Here is a 14272-nt window from a genome sequence, read left to right as displayed (position 1 = left end):
TGTATCATGCAGGTCAAAGGCGCATTATTCAGCATGGCCAATGACTTCATTACATGCCACTAACCAAGAGTAGCAACTAAAGAGAGTAGTGCAATTCTACAGAACAGTTGATTTTTCCAGAGTCCAGGGGGTCATTGATTGCATCCACATTGTCATTCAGACTCCTGTGCATTATACTGTGCCCTAAATGGCCTAAAAGAAATTATTCTAATCTCAATGCGGACAGAGACACTCTCACAGTGCCTTCGTTTTAAGGCAAGGGAAATGAAGAATGGAAGGATGGCTCCAGTGAAGCAGCCATAGCTCATGGTATTCATACGCCAATCAGAGACAGAAGTAGGATGTAGCTGATACAAAGCTGATACGACAAGCAGATTATCAAAATGTACCATTTAGTTTATTTGAAGTAGTGGTTAACATGGTTGGACTGACCCCCCCACCCCACCCCCACCCACAAGAGTTTCCAGTTTAATTGTTGTCTATTGTTTACTCCAAAATATCACCATCAAAGGAGGCCTCAGCATGCACAATGACCAGAATGGCAAACCCATGGCAGAGTAAGAGGGTGACAATGGCACAAAGAAATTAGCAGTGCCTGCAATGTAGCAAAGAAGTCTGAGGCACCAGGCACTAATTCCGGTTGCTTCAAAGGAGTGCCACAGCTATGCCATTTCTTAAAGGAACGAACTACATATGCCAATTTACTGTACCCAAACCACCTTGCCCTGCACTTTCATGCTCCATTTTCAATACAATCTATTGTCATCTTATGCCAGGATCCAGCTATTTTGTAACCAATGACAAATAAATAATCAGAACAATGTTCAAATCAAGTGCAATGCGTGTGTTTTCTCTAGTACATAGTGTGTGAATAGTGGGAGCTTGAGTTGGTACCATGATGTCCCTTGGTTCTTGTATTTTGTTTCGAAAGTGCGACACTTGACATAGTACTTGTTCTAAGTGCTTTCTTTGAGGAAGGAATAAGTGTTTTGGCTGGTTGCAGGGTTTAACTGACTACCTGCTAGGTTGCTGGTTGCTCTGGACAGCCTTGGGCTGTGCATTGAAAGTGCCCTGCATGTGAGGCAGCCATGTCCAGGAGTATTGTGACTGTCTACCATTGCTTGCATTCAATTATCTCCTTCCAAGTCTGGTGCACCAGGAAGGGCATCAGTCCCACAAATTGTCTTCCACCTCTCACTGATTCCTTGCAGTAGTGTTTGCTGAACTTGGCCTATAAAACTGTCTTTCTTCACCATGTAATGCCCAATTCTACAGCAATTATGCTGAGTAGAAGCTGGCTTTGCCTTTCCATCTATTTCAGGTGCCTACGTGCTTCCTAATTGCAGTTCACAGCTAATTAAGAGGATTATTGCTTCTTTCTTTTCATTAGCTGGCCCACTAAATTGGAGATAAAGCCCACATTTCAACCCATAGAAAGAAAACAGCAAAATCACAAGTAAACTAGCAGGCTTTGCTATTCTCAGAAACTTCCAATAATCCACAATCAACCTCTGAATAGCACGCCATCAGCAATTTCTAAACTTTAGCCACGATAGACATTGTTCACAAACTCCACAATATATTGAATGTTTACATGGCATCCTCATGATGTGTGTGCAGCATATTTTCCACATGAGAGCTTAAAAAGGCAAAAGAATGAGAAAAAGCCATTCAACATTTGCAGGTCACGCCATTCAAGACTTCTGGAAACCATTTTCAGCCTCAATTCTACATCTTTCTACTCCATGCTTAATTTGTAAGTTTTGCCTCTGCTAGGATTTCGAGCTTTTAAATGGATAAACTGGAACATCTAACTGTCATAAAAGACATGACTTCAGTATAATCGCTGATGGTTAATTCTTAACAATGCATGAAGAAAAGCTCATCAACCCACTGAATTTATGGTACATACATCCTTATCTGTGTTGGTCACTGGACAGGTGAAAAGTAATAGGATGTGGCATTGTAAGCAGTGTAGATGAAAACATAAAATTACAAAGCGATATTGATAGATTAGGTGAATGGGCAAAACAGTGGCAAATGGAATTCAATGTAGACAAAAGTGAGATCATCCACTTTGGATCAAAAAAGGATAGAACAAGGTACTTTCTAAATGGTAAAAAGTTAGAACAGTGGATGTCCAAAGGGACTTAGGGGTACAGGTACATAGATCATTGAAGTGTCATGAACAGGTGCAGAAAATAATCAATAAGGCTAATGGAATGCTGGCCTTTATATCTGGAGGACTAGAGTACAAGGGAGCAGAAGTTATGCTGCAGCTATACAAAACCCTGGTTAGACCGCACCTGGAGTACTGTGAGCAGTTCTGGGCACCGCACCTTCGGAAGGACATACTGGCTTTGGAGGAAGTGCAGCGTAGGTTTACTAGAATGATACCCGGACTTAAAGGGTTAAGTTACGAGGAGAGATTACACAAATTCTCTAGAGTTTAGAAGATTAAAGGGTGAACTAATCAGTGTTTGTGTCTGTTTCTTAAATTAGTCCCATTCTCAACCTTGCAGCTGCAAAAAAAATGAAAATTAGGTAAAAACAGTGATTACTCCTCTATCTTAGAATTCAATTTGCACTGTGCAAATTGTATGTAAGAATTATTATCACCATCCCAATGAATTACAGGTAGTTACACAAAAGGAATTGTAATTGCACTCATAAATACAATGTTGGTGTATTCATAATGGGAAATCTATTACATTTTTTCTGCTGTGATTAGGCAATCAGCCCCTAAACTGATATATTTTAACCAACACACAGATCAGAATTCCAACCGGCTGAAACTTGCTGATTGGGATTTCATAATTGGCAGGTCGCAAGCAACTCTCAATTTTTCAATATACTCAGCAATTTAATCCACATACTGACTCTGAACAACAGACGGCCAGAATCTGCACATGATAATAAATAAAGAATTAAACTTTCTGGGACTGTGGACCATCCGAACCAAGCTGATAAGGGACTTGATTTTTTTTAAAAATTTTCATCAGGTGAAAATTCTGTGCTACTTTTATCTTCAGCTGGAATTAGAAGTATAGAATCATAGAACGATACAGCACAGAAGGAGGCAGTTTGGCCCATCATGCCTGTGCCGGCTCATTGAAAGAGCCATGCAATTAGTCCCACTCCCCTGCTCTTTTCTCACAGACCTCCAATTTTTTCCCCTTCAAGTATTTATCCAATTCCCAATTGAAAGTTATTATTGAATCTGCTTCCACCACCCTTTCAGGCAGTGCATTCCAGATCCTAACAACTCGCTGCGTAACTTTTTTTCCCCTCAAGTCGCCTCTGGTTCTTTTGCCAATTGCCTTAAATCTGTGTCCTCTGGTTACTGACCCTTCTGCCACTGGAAACAGTTACTCCTTATTTACTCTATCAAAATGCTTCATGATTTTGAACACTTCTATCAAATCTCCCCATAACCTTCTCTGCTCCAAGGAGAACAATCCCAGTTTCTCTAGTCTCTCCACCTAACTCAAGTCTTTTGTCCCTAGTACTATTCTAGTAAATCTCCTCTGCACCCTTGTAAGGCCTTGACCTAAAGTGTGGTGCCCATAATTGGCCACGATACTCTAGCTGGGGCCTAACCAGTGTCTTATAAAGGTTTAGCATAACTCCCTTGCATTTGTACTCTATGCCTCTATTTATAAAGCCAAGGATCCCATATGCCTTTTTAACAGTCTATTCAACTTGCCCTGCCACCTTCAAAGACTTGTGAATGTACACTCCCAGGTCTCTTTGTTCCTGCACCTCCTTTAAAATTGTTACCATTTAGTTTATATTGCCTCTCCTCATTCTGCCTACCAAAATGGATCACTTCACACCTCTCTGCATTATATTTCGTCTGCCACGTGTCTGCCCATTTCACCAGTCCATGGCCTCCTGAAGTCTGTTACTATCCTCCTCGCTGTTTACTACATTTCTGAGTTTCACGTCATCTGAAAACTTTGAAATTATGCCCTGTATACCCAAGGTCATTAATATATATCAAAAATAGCAGTGGTCCCAACACCGACCCCTGGGGGACACCACTGCACATTTGCCCTCCAGTCTGAAAAACAACCGTTCACTCTCTGCTGTCTGTCCCTTAGCCAATTTTGTATCCAGACAGCCACCTGCGCAGAACTAATGACTTCAGTCCATTGCATGGAACAAAACATACCAGATGCCAATGTACCAGCCTCATTTTGTTTAGAAATCTCAGGAAGCTTCAGAAGACTAGCACAAAAAATGTTTTGTTTTACAGGACTTGCTATTATTCATATTGAAGTTAGGCAAATAATTTCTGTAGTGTTCTTGGCCCTGAAATTACATTGTGGGAAAGTTCTGTATGAATGTGTCTGGGATTCCTCTCACCCCACAGGTTCACCAGAGACATGAATCCATTTATTCTAAAACCTCGACTAAAATAGTGGAGAGGGACTTCAGATGAACACATACACTAGTAGGCCACAGCATAATTTCAAAAATCCTACTGTTCTTAGTTAAAATTTTCAGAATGTAGTTGCAATAATTTTTCAGACCACATAGAACTACAGTGAGCTTCAGGAAAATGAATAATAATAATTCTGCTTCATGAAGCAGTTAAAGATAATTTTTGACCTGGGGAGTTTTATGGTACATAGAAAGTTGTTTCAATACTTAATATTGAATAACAATTGTTGCTGAAAGGAACCTAACTTCGGTTTGGAGAGAGGTGTTGTGAACTATTTAGAATTATTCTAAAAGCAATACATTTAGGCTAGCAAAAATGATGCTGCAACTTCAAGAGCATCTTTTCACAAACAAACAAATACACACACAAGGTTTGGTGGAGTCTGACATGCCACTTTTTGGAATAGAAGGCCATTTTTGGAGAAATATTGTTTTGGGTGACTTCACTGTTATTAGTGAAATATGCTTTGTTTCAGTATTATGTCCTTTTCACTATTTGTGTCAAAATTGTTCTGTCTTTTTTCATTTCCCATGGTATAGTTTGCCTTTTATAGTCATTTAATTGTGCAGAGAAGCACAAGAATGTGTGCAATGTAATAGTTAATTTAGTTAGATCAGCTCATTAATGGAATTTTATACTGTCGTAACAATATTGTAATCAATTGGAAAATAGGTGCGATAGGTAATTGGAATGCTTAGTTTCAGCACATGTTTAATTCTATGCACCCTTTTCTAAAATAGATTCTTTTAGTCTGAGTGCTGATCTATTATTTTAAAAATGTCACAAATGTATTTTTTCTAATGTTTCTGGCATTTAGACTAAGAAGAACGTGAGTTCAGAAGCAGAGGATAAACCACAACTTTGCAGGTTAGTCTTGCATTACTTCCATGTTAGAAAGTGAAATGTCAGGCATTTAAGGACTTTGTGTGTTTGTGTTATGTGAGCCGATTTGTACACTTGTTTTGAAAATTGTTTTCTGCAGAAAACCATTGTTAATTTTCTGCCAAGGAAGATGTTACACAATCTTAAAGATTTGCTTTCCTTTGCAATTCTAGTATTTGTTTATTTTTTGTGTCAAAATATATTATTTTGTAGTCAGAAGGTTAGTTTAACATTTTGCTATTAAAAGACCATTGGCTGCTTGAAAATTTTTTTGACAAACTTTTATTTGGTTGGGGAAGAAGAGGGACCAGAAAAGTCATGAGTCATTTTTGTTGCAATAGCACTACACACAGTGATGCAACAATACAATTTATATCCTCGCACTGTGCGTTTGAAGACAAAGAAAAAATGTTTGCTAGGCATTTTTCTTGAAGATGGTTCCCCTTTTAATGTACTTGTATTATAATTTAAAAGAGGACAACAAATAGCTGAGAAAGAAATAGTTTTTAGATTTTGTTTGTTCTATTTAATTGTTTATCACCATAGTTATCACTAGCTAACAAGGATTATCACTAGCTAACACAGTTACATTATTTCACAAGTTCATTTTGATAAGATCAAATTATGCTAATGTTTAATTCATGTACATGAGGAAAAAGCTGCAATAAACCCAGCACGACATGGTTAATATTCTCTACAATTTCCAGCGATAGCACTATGACTTATAGAGGTTAAAGTACCATTTAAGCATTGTCAGATCTCTTAATTGTGAAAGGACAATGATGAGCAAAGATTCAATCAAATAAAGTTGCGTGTGGTTAACTGGTCAATAATAGCAGGAGTACTGAAGTTTTGGAGAAATAATCCATAACATACAAAGTGCTCATTTTCAATTTAATGCAGACATGAATCTTGTAGAGAGCAAGTTATTTGCCCTGGTGCGTTTGTGCAGTTAAGATGGGAAGTCCAATAGTTGTTTTGACAGTTTACAGCGATATGTGGAACAATATAACCCAACAGCTCATTAAGGTAAATTCAGAGCACAAGAAGAATATTATAACTGTACAAGTATGTGACAGATGTTAGCTAGAAGTTAAGAAAATAAGGATGCGAAATAATTGGAAAAAAAGACTACACGCAACCTGTAGAAGATGTTCCCCAGAGGCTGGAATCAGTGTGCTGTACAGCAAGATGGAGCTGTTTTAACATAGTAATTAAACTGCTACTGGATGAAAGATGTTGTATATTTTTGTATTAATATCGTCCAAGATATAGACTTGTACAGGAGAAGCATAAGTGCTACCTGTTACTTTACAATAAAACTGAAAAGGTGCAACTTTACCAAGTATGGATTGTAATCCTGGGAACTGAGTTACATTATATTAGATTGAACCCAGCTTCTGCAATATTACTATGATTCAGAAACTTAATTACTCTGTTTTTGGTGGTTAAATTGGCAATTGTATTAATATTGACTATGTAGAAGTGGTGAAATAAAATAATTATTAATAATATGTCAAACTATAACCTGTTTAGTCCTTGGTATCTTTGCGGTGAACCGAGTGTTAAATGTTGTCTGCTCTGTGCTATACTTGCTGGTGATTGAGCTGTGGCTGAATCTTTCTGCTTGAATCAGTTTACATAGGACAACTCAAGAACCAAACTGGACATCGCAAATAAAAAGCAAAGCTAAACGCTGCTCTATTATTTCCATATACAAAACCATTCCGACTACAATATAATTTTCAAGCTTTAATATATGAACATAAAAAAATCAGGGCTGAGAAAAGCCACTTGGCCCTCTTGAATTTTCCTATCACATCAACCAATAAAATCAAATTGTATTGAAAGATTAATATTTTGTTCACTTCAACATGCTGTATTGTGGATGGACAAGATTTAGTTTTGTGCTCCTGATGTTCCTAATTCAGGAAATTTCTATTTTTACCTGAGCTGTTGGGAAAATAATGATTTGAGCCAGTGGGGGTGGGGAGGAGCTGGGAAAGGAATTGAGGGACTGATCACCTATCCTAATATCTCCTTCTTTGGCTTGGTGTCAATTTTCTTTGTCCAATTACGCTCCTGTGAAGCGCCTTGGGACATTTCACTACGTTAAAGGCGCTATATAAATGCAAATTGTTGTTGTTAAGTTACTCTTGGAAATATTCATGCTTCTCTTAGTCACTGGGTCAAGAGTAGCATTGGCAGAGAATTGGTAGTATGTTATCTGGTCTGTCTTTCAGCTGGGGCATGGTATATGGCACAAGGGACTATAAACCAGGGGCAGGAATTAAATTAAAAATGGATTTTATTAAATTATAAATTTTAATATTAGACCATATCTTTAGTCTAGGATCACTTAAATTTAAAATCTATTCTAACCAAATGTACACCATGACAGTTTATTGATTTCTTCATATTGATTATTAAAGACCAGCATGGTTTCAATGGCTACTTTTGTGCTGCTGCACGCAGATGTTAAAATACTGGCATCAAAATTTCCACGCCATTTGCACCCTACAATCAGAAAAACTCACTTGACTGGGCATCAAATTGAGATGGAAGCTGTTTTCTGGTGACTTTCCACCCTGGAAACGAAGCACCTAAATTTCCAAACGCATTTCAGCCACTCCTGTGATACACCCTGCCGAGTCTCCATGAATATATTAAAATGAGGCCCAGCGGCATTGCAACTCCTAATTTCCTGCTTTCAACCCTGCAGTGGATTAAGTTAGAATGAGAAATATAAGGTGCAGCTGAGACTGGCAGGAGTCAGGAGTATTTTGAGCCTGAAGACACTTGAAAGTTTGAATAGTAATTACTGCAGGTGGGGTCAACTTCTGGAGTGCTTTTTGTTTTGTTTTGAGCAATGAAAACCTTGAACTTCTTTATGACTGCCTAGGAGAGTCTGAGATCACTGGAAAATTTTGACCCCTCCTTCCTCACTGTGAGAGGTTCTCAGGAGCAGCTATGGCATTCCCAACATGCCATTATCATGGAGGAGGAGAGGACAGAAGAAAGTAAAGTGAAGCAGGATTTAAGGAGAATGCACTTCACAAGATGTTATCCTCACTCCCCCAAAAAGACTATACAGGCAACACAGGTCACATGAAGACCTTCGTGAAGGGTTGTGTGGTGCAAGACTGCACTTCACCAATGAGGCAATAGGGCAGCTCTGTCATCTACTGCATGAGCACCTGCAGCACAGTTATCTGCCAGGACAGCTCAGCCTATGGCTATGAAGGTCGCGACAGCACTCAACTCTCATGACACAGGATCACAGGGGAACCTATGTACATCAGTCAGGGTGCCGTCCGGGCAGGCATTGGTCAGGTGACTGACGCTCTTTTCTGCAGAGTTGGAGAATTTATCCAGTTTGGCATCACTGCAAGGCAGCATCGAGATAGAGCCATTGCCTTGTGAGTTCCTAAAGTTAACTTCCTCAACTGAAAGAGGTTCCGCACTCTGAATGGCTAGATTGTGTGCGACAACATGCAAACGATTCTGCACATCAATGCAAGATTTGTGGGGAGTTGCCTTGATGCATTTGTTCTGCACAATTTGGCCCTCCCTGAACTCTTCAAAGAAGAAAATCATGTCAACAGATGGCTTGTAGTTTACAAGACGTACTCCCTGCTCCCATGGAAAATGACCCCACTGAGTTGCAGAGGAGTGCTACAACAAGACACGTGCTTCAATCGGTGAAGACTGTTGGGGAAATTGAAGTGGCGCATTTGCTGCCTTGACAGGTTCGGAGGGGCTGTGCAATATTCTGCAGCTCGTGTGTCCACACAGTTGTGGCCTGTTGTGCCCTACACAATTTGCAATCCAAAAAGGCCTGGATTGGAACATCCTGGGTAAGTGGCCCTAGTTGCTTTGGAGGCAAAAGTACATGGCAGAGAGCATTAGGGTGACTGTCACTCTGAGGATTCCTGAGTCACTGCTGAAAGGAGCATCAAAGCACAGCTAATAAAAAAGTGTTCTCATCTGCCTTCACCTCCACCTCCCACCTTCAAATAATGGACGAAACCTTCAATCCAGTATTTTCGTCAGGCCTAACGAGCAATTCCTCATTGGAAAAATATGGCTCTGCTTTTGAACTGATCCTTCCTGCTCCCAGAGACATATAGAAGTGAGGTGAATGCTATTAATTAAATCGCTCACCTCTCATGAAACAGCTGATCTGCCAATGGGGAATAAAACAGAATCAGGCAATGCTACAGACTTCCATATGGACTGACATGTGCTTTCTGCTCCCATCAAGTGATTCGCCCTTTCGATGACGGCATCGCTGCGACAGCATCAATACTCAACACCAACAACAGCCAATCTCCAGACGCCATCCTACAACTCATCCGCTTCATCCTGGATCACAATGTCTTCACCTTCGATAACCAGTTCTTTACCCAAACACATGGAACAGCCATGGGGACCAAATTCGCACCCCAATACGCCAACATTTTCATGCACAAGTTCGAGCAGGACTTCTTCACTGCACAGGACCTCCAACCAACACTATACACCAGATACATCGACGACATTTTCTTTCTATGGACCCACGGCGAGGAATCACTGAAGAGACTACACGATAACATCAACAAGTTCCATCCCACCATCAAGCTCACCATGGACTACTCCTCAGAATCAGTTTTTTTCTTGGATACACGAATCTCCATCAAAGACGGGCACCTCAGCACCTCACTCTACCGCAAGCCCACGGACAACCTCACGATGCTCCACTTTTCCAGCTTCCACCCTAACCACGTCAAAGAGGCCATCCCCTATGGACAGGCCCTGCGAATACACAGTGTCTGCTCAGACGAGGAGGAACGCGATGGACACCTACAGACGCTGAAAGACGCCCTAGTAAGAACGGGATATGACGCTCGACTCATCGATCGACAGTTCCGACGGGCCACAGCGAAAAATCGCATAGACCTCCTCAGGAGACTAACACGGGACGCAACCAACAGAGTACCCTTTGTCGTCCAGTACTTCCCCGGAGCGGAGAAACTACGCCATGTTCTCCGCAGCCTTCAACATGTCATCAATGACGACGAACACCTCGCTATGGCCATCCCCACACCTCCACTACTCGCCTTTAAACAGCCACCCAACCTCAAACAGACCATCGTTCGCAGCAAATTACCTAGCTTTCAAGAGAACAGCGTCCACGACACCACACAACCCTGCCACGGTAACCTCTGCAAGGCATGCCAGATCATCGACACAGATACCACCATCACACGAGAGTACACCACCCACCAGGTGCATGGTTCATACTCCTGTGACTCGGCCAACGTTGTCTACCTCATACGTTGCAGGAAAGGATGTCCCAGAGCATGGTACATTGGCGAGACCATGCAGACGCTGCGACAACGGATGAACAGACACCGCGCAACAATCACCAAAGAGGAGGGTTCCCTCCCAGTCGGGGAACACTTCAGCAGTCAAGGACATTCAGCCACCGACCTTCGGGTAAGCATACACCAAGGCGGCCTTCGAGACACAAGACAACGCAAAATCGTCGAGCAGAAATTGATAGCCAAGTTCCGCACCCATGAGGACAGCCTCAACCGGGATCTTGGGTTCATGTCACGCTACACGTTACCCCACCAGCGAACAAATGTTATCTGTTTTTAATATAACGGGTCAGTTGCTGTCTTTTCTATGTTTCTACCTCTCTATCTCTGTGGTTTTTTTTTGGTGATTTGTATATTCGGAGACCTTGTAGGTAACACCTGTCTGTCTGCACACTGATTGCCTTGGCAACGGGCAGTTGAAAAGACTGTCTGTGATCACCAAGCATTGTTCTGTGATTTATAAATGCGATTTCATTTCGAGGATTTCATTTCCACAACGTTCACCTGAGGAAGGAGGAAGCCTCCGAAAGCTTGTGAATTTAAAATAAAATTGCTGGACGATAACTTGGTGTTGTAAAATTGTTTACAATTGTCAACACCAGTCCATCACCGGCATCTCCACATCATCGCCCTTTCCAGTCAGTATTGTAGTCTGAGTGCATGCCTGGGTCCCATGGTTGCAGAGACAAAACAAAAAAAGGAGATAGGAACACAAGGGTAAAAAAAAGGAAGACAAAAGCAGAAAGTGAAAAAAGGTAAAAGAAAATAAGTGAAGTAGCAGGGAAGGGAAGAAAAGAATAAAGGAGCAGAGAGAGAGGTGAAAAAATAGGAAATTATTTGGTTCAAGGACTCCAAGAAATGCAAAATAGATTAGGAGTTGGACGTAATACTGAGTTATGATTTTACTCTACCCCCTAGTTCTTCTCTAGTTGCAGGACAGTAATCTTGCCACTGCTGCAAAAGGTTGGACATGCCTTCACTGTAAATAAGTTATACCTATTGGTATAATATGAATGATAGAAAAACTTTTTTTTATATTTCTACTAAAAACTTGAAAATTCCAACTCAAGATCAATATTGGCTCCCGTGCATTGGAATTCATTTTGTGCGGGCTTCACTTCAGAATATAAACATCTTGAATGCATACTGAATACTAACACCTCAGTGGAGTATTATGGTATTACACAATCAAGCTGCTCTTTTGATAAAATATTAAACCAGGCTCCACATATACTATTGCTAGTATACAACTTAAATCTCTCGTCAACTTTCACAGATCCCTAGCTAATATTTCCCTGAATAAACCTTCCTCACAGAGTATCACCATAATTTAAACTTTATTGAAACATAGATTGTGTTGAGTGTTTATCTTCATTCACCCTGACCATCCTTTTGTGTTGTGTGTTACACATTGATTGCCCTGGCCAATAGTTAACAGACTGATGATTAAACTATGTATTTTTAACATACTGACCATTGCCTGGGTGCTGGGTGGAGGGTGAGAACTCTTTGGCAGTGATCCTGGCAAGCTGCTCTTCATCCTGAGCTTTCTGAGCAGCTGTTTCAGCCGCCTCTGATTTTGACTTGGCATGAGATGTCCTGTAAGGAATATGAAGCAATAAAGCTCTTTAGAGCAGTGACAAATACATCTGGCAATTTGTAAAAACTACAACAACACCATTGTATCCAAATCTTTAACATTCATTCATCGTGTTTAATTTAAGAGCATATTGCAGACAAATTACACTTTTGGTTGTCATTCTATCTTTTTGATGCATAGAATTACATAGAATGTACAGAAGAGAAACAGGCCATTGGGCCCATCAGGCCCACATGCTGGTGTTTATGTTCCACATGAGCCTCCTCCTTCCCTCCTTCATCTAACCCTATCAGCATGCCCTTCTATTCCATTCTCCCTCATGTGTTTATCTAGCTTCCCCTTAAATGCATATATGTTAGTCGCCTCAACTACTCCTTGTGGTAGCGTGTTCCACACTCTAACCACTCAATGGGTAAAGAAGTTTCATAACGTAAGAAATAGGAGTAGGAGTAGGTCATCTGGCCCCTCAAGCCTGCTCCGTCATTCAATAAGATCATGGCTAATCTTCAACCTCAACTCCACTTTCCCATCCTATCCCCATATCCCTTGATTCCCTTAGTGTCCAAAAATCTAACGATCTCAGTGTTGAATATATTGAATGACTGAGCATCCACAGCCCTCTGGGTAGAGAATTCAACAGATTCACAACCCTCTGAGTGAAGAAATGTTTCCTCATCTTAGTCCTAAATGGCCAACCCCTTACCATGAGACTATGACCCCTAGTTCTAGACTCTCCAGCCAGGGGAAACAGCCTCTCAGCATCTACCCTGTCAAGCCCTCTAAGAATTTTATACGTTTCAATGAGATCACCTTTTATTTTTCTAAATTCCAGAGAATATAGGCCCATTCAACTCAATCTCTCTTCATAGGAAAACCCTCTCATCCCAGGAATCAATCTAGTGAACCTTTGTTACACCCCCTCTAAGGCAAGTATATGCTTCCTTAACTGTACACAGTACTCCAGGTGTGGTCTCACCAGAACCCCATATAATTGCAGCAAGACCTCCTTACTCTTACACTCCAACCCCCTTGCTATAAAGGCTAACATACCACTTGCCTTCCTAATTGCTTGCTTTACCTGCATGTTAACTTTCTGTGATTCATGTACAAGGACACCCAAATCCTCTGACTACCAACATTTCTTAGTCTCTTACCCTTTAAAAAATATTCTGCTATTCAATTCTTCCTACCAAAGTGGATAATTTCATATTTCCCCACATTATACCCCATCTGCCACCTTCTCCTGAATTCCCTATTGGATTTATTAGTGACTATCATATATTTATGTTCCCTAGTTCTAGGATCCCCCGCAAGTGGAAACATCTTCTCTACGTCTACCCTATCAGACAAACCCTTTCAGAATCTTAACGACCTCTATCAGGTCACCCCTTAGCCTTCTCTTTTCTAGAGAAAAGAGCCCCAGTCTGTTCCAGCCTTTCCTGATAAGTATATTTACTTAAAGTAAATTTAACATGGCTAGCACCACTTATTTAAAAATGAATCCCTTTTGTATTAAATATACCACTGTCCAATATTATATTAATATTTTGAATAAAGATTGATATGTTAATTAAGACAACCTTGAACATTGTAATTATCAGAACAAATATTTTCTATATGATCACACTGGTTGTTGTTGATGGAAGGTTTGATTTAGCTTTTTTCTCCATTTCTTTTTTACTCTCCTACACCGACAAGGCTCAAGTTAGGAGTGTGATGGAATACTCTCCACTTGCTTGGATGAGTGCAGCTCCAACAACACTCAAAAAGCTCGACACCATCCAGGACAAAGCAGCCCACTTGATTGGCACCCCATCCACCACCCTAAACATTCACTCCCTTCACCACTGCCGCACAGTGGCTGCAGTGTGTACCATCCACAGGATGCACTGCAGCAACTCGCCAAGGCTTCTTCAACAGCACCTCCCAAACCTGCAACCTCTACCACCTAGAAGGACAAGAGCAGCAGACACATGAGAG

At 40.8% G+C, this 14272-nt stretch overlaps 1 protein-coding gene across 1 annotated transcript in view; it reads right to left on the bottom strand.

The window, feature by feature from the left end:
- The window catches only part of jph3b (junctophilin 3b), a 116307-nt gene that overhangs the window by 16134 nt on the left and 85901 nt on the right, over nucleotides 1-14272 (bottom strand). Inside the window, exon 3 of the mRNA XM_067997488.1 lies at nucleotides 12167-12291. Within this exon, the coding sequence (XP_067853589.1) occupies nucleotides 12167-12291 (125 nt within the window). The remainder of the gene's footprint in view (nucleotides 1-12166; nucleotides 12292-14272) is intronic.

The sequence above is a fragment of the Heptranchias perlo genome, chromosome 16 (assembly GCF_035084215.1).
Source record: "Heptranchias perlo isolate sHepPer1 chromosome 16, sHepPer1.hap1, whole genome shotgun sequence".
Classification (NCBI taxonomy): Eukaryota; Metazoa; Chordata; class Chondrichthyes; order Hexanchiformes; family Hexanchidae; genus Heptranchias; species Heptranchias perlo.
This window is presented reverse-complemented; position numbering and strand designations above follow the sequence as displayed.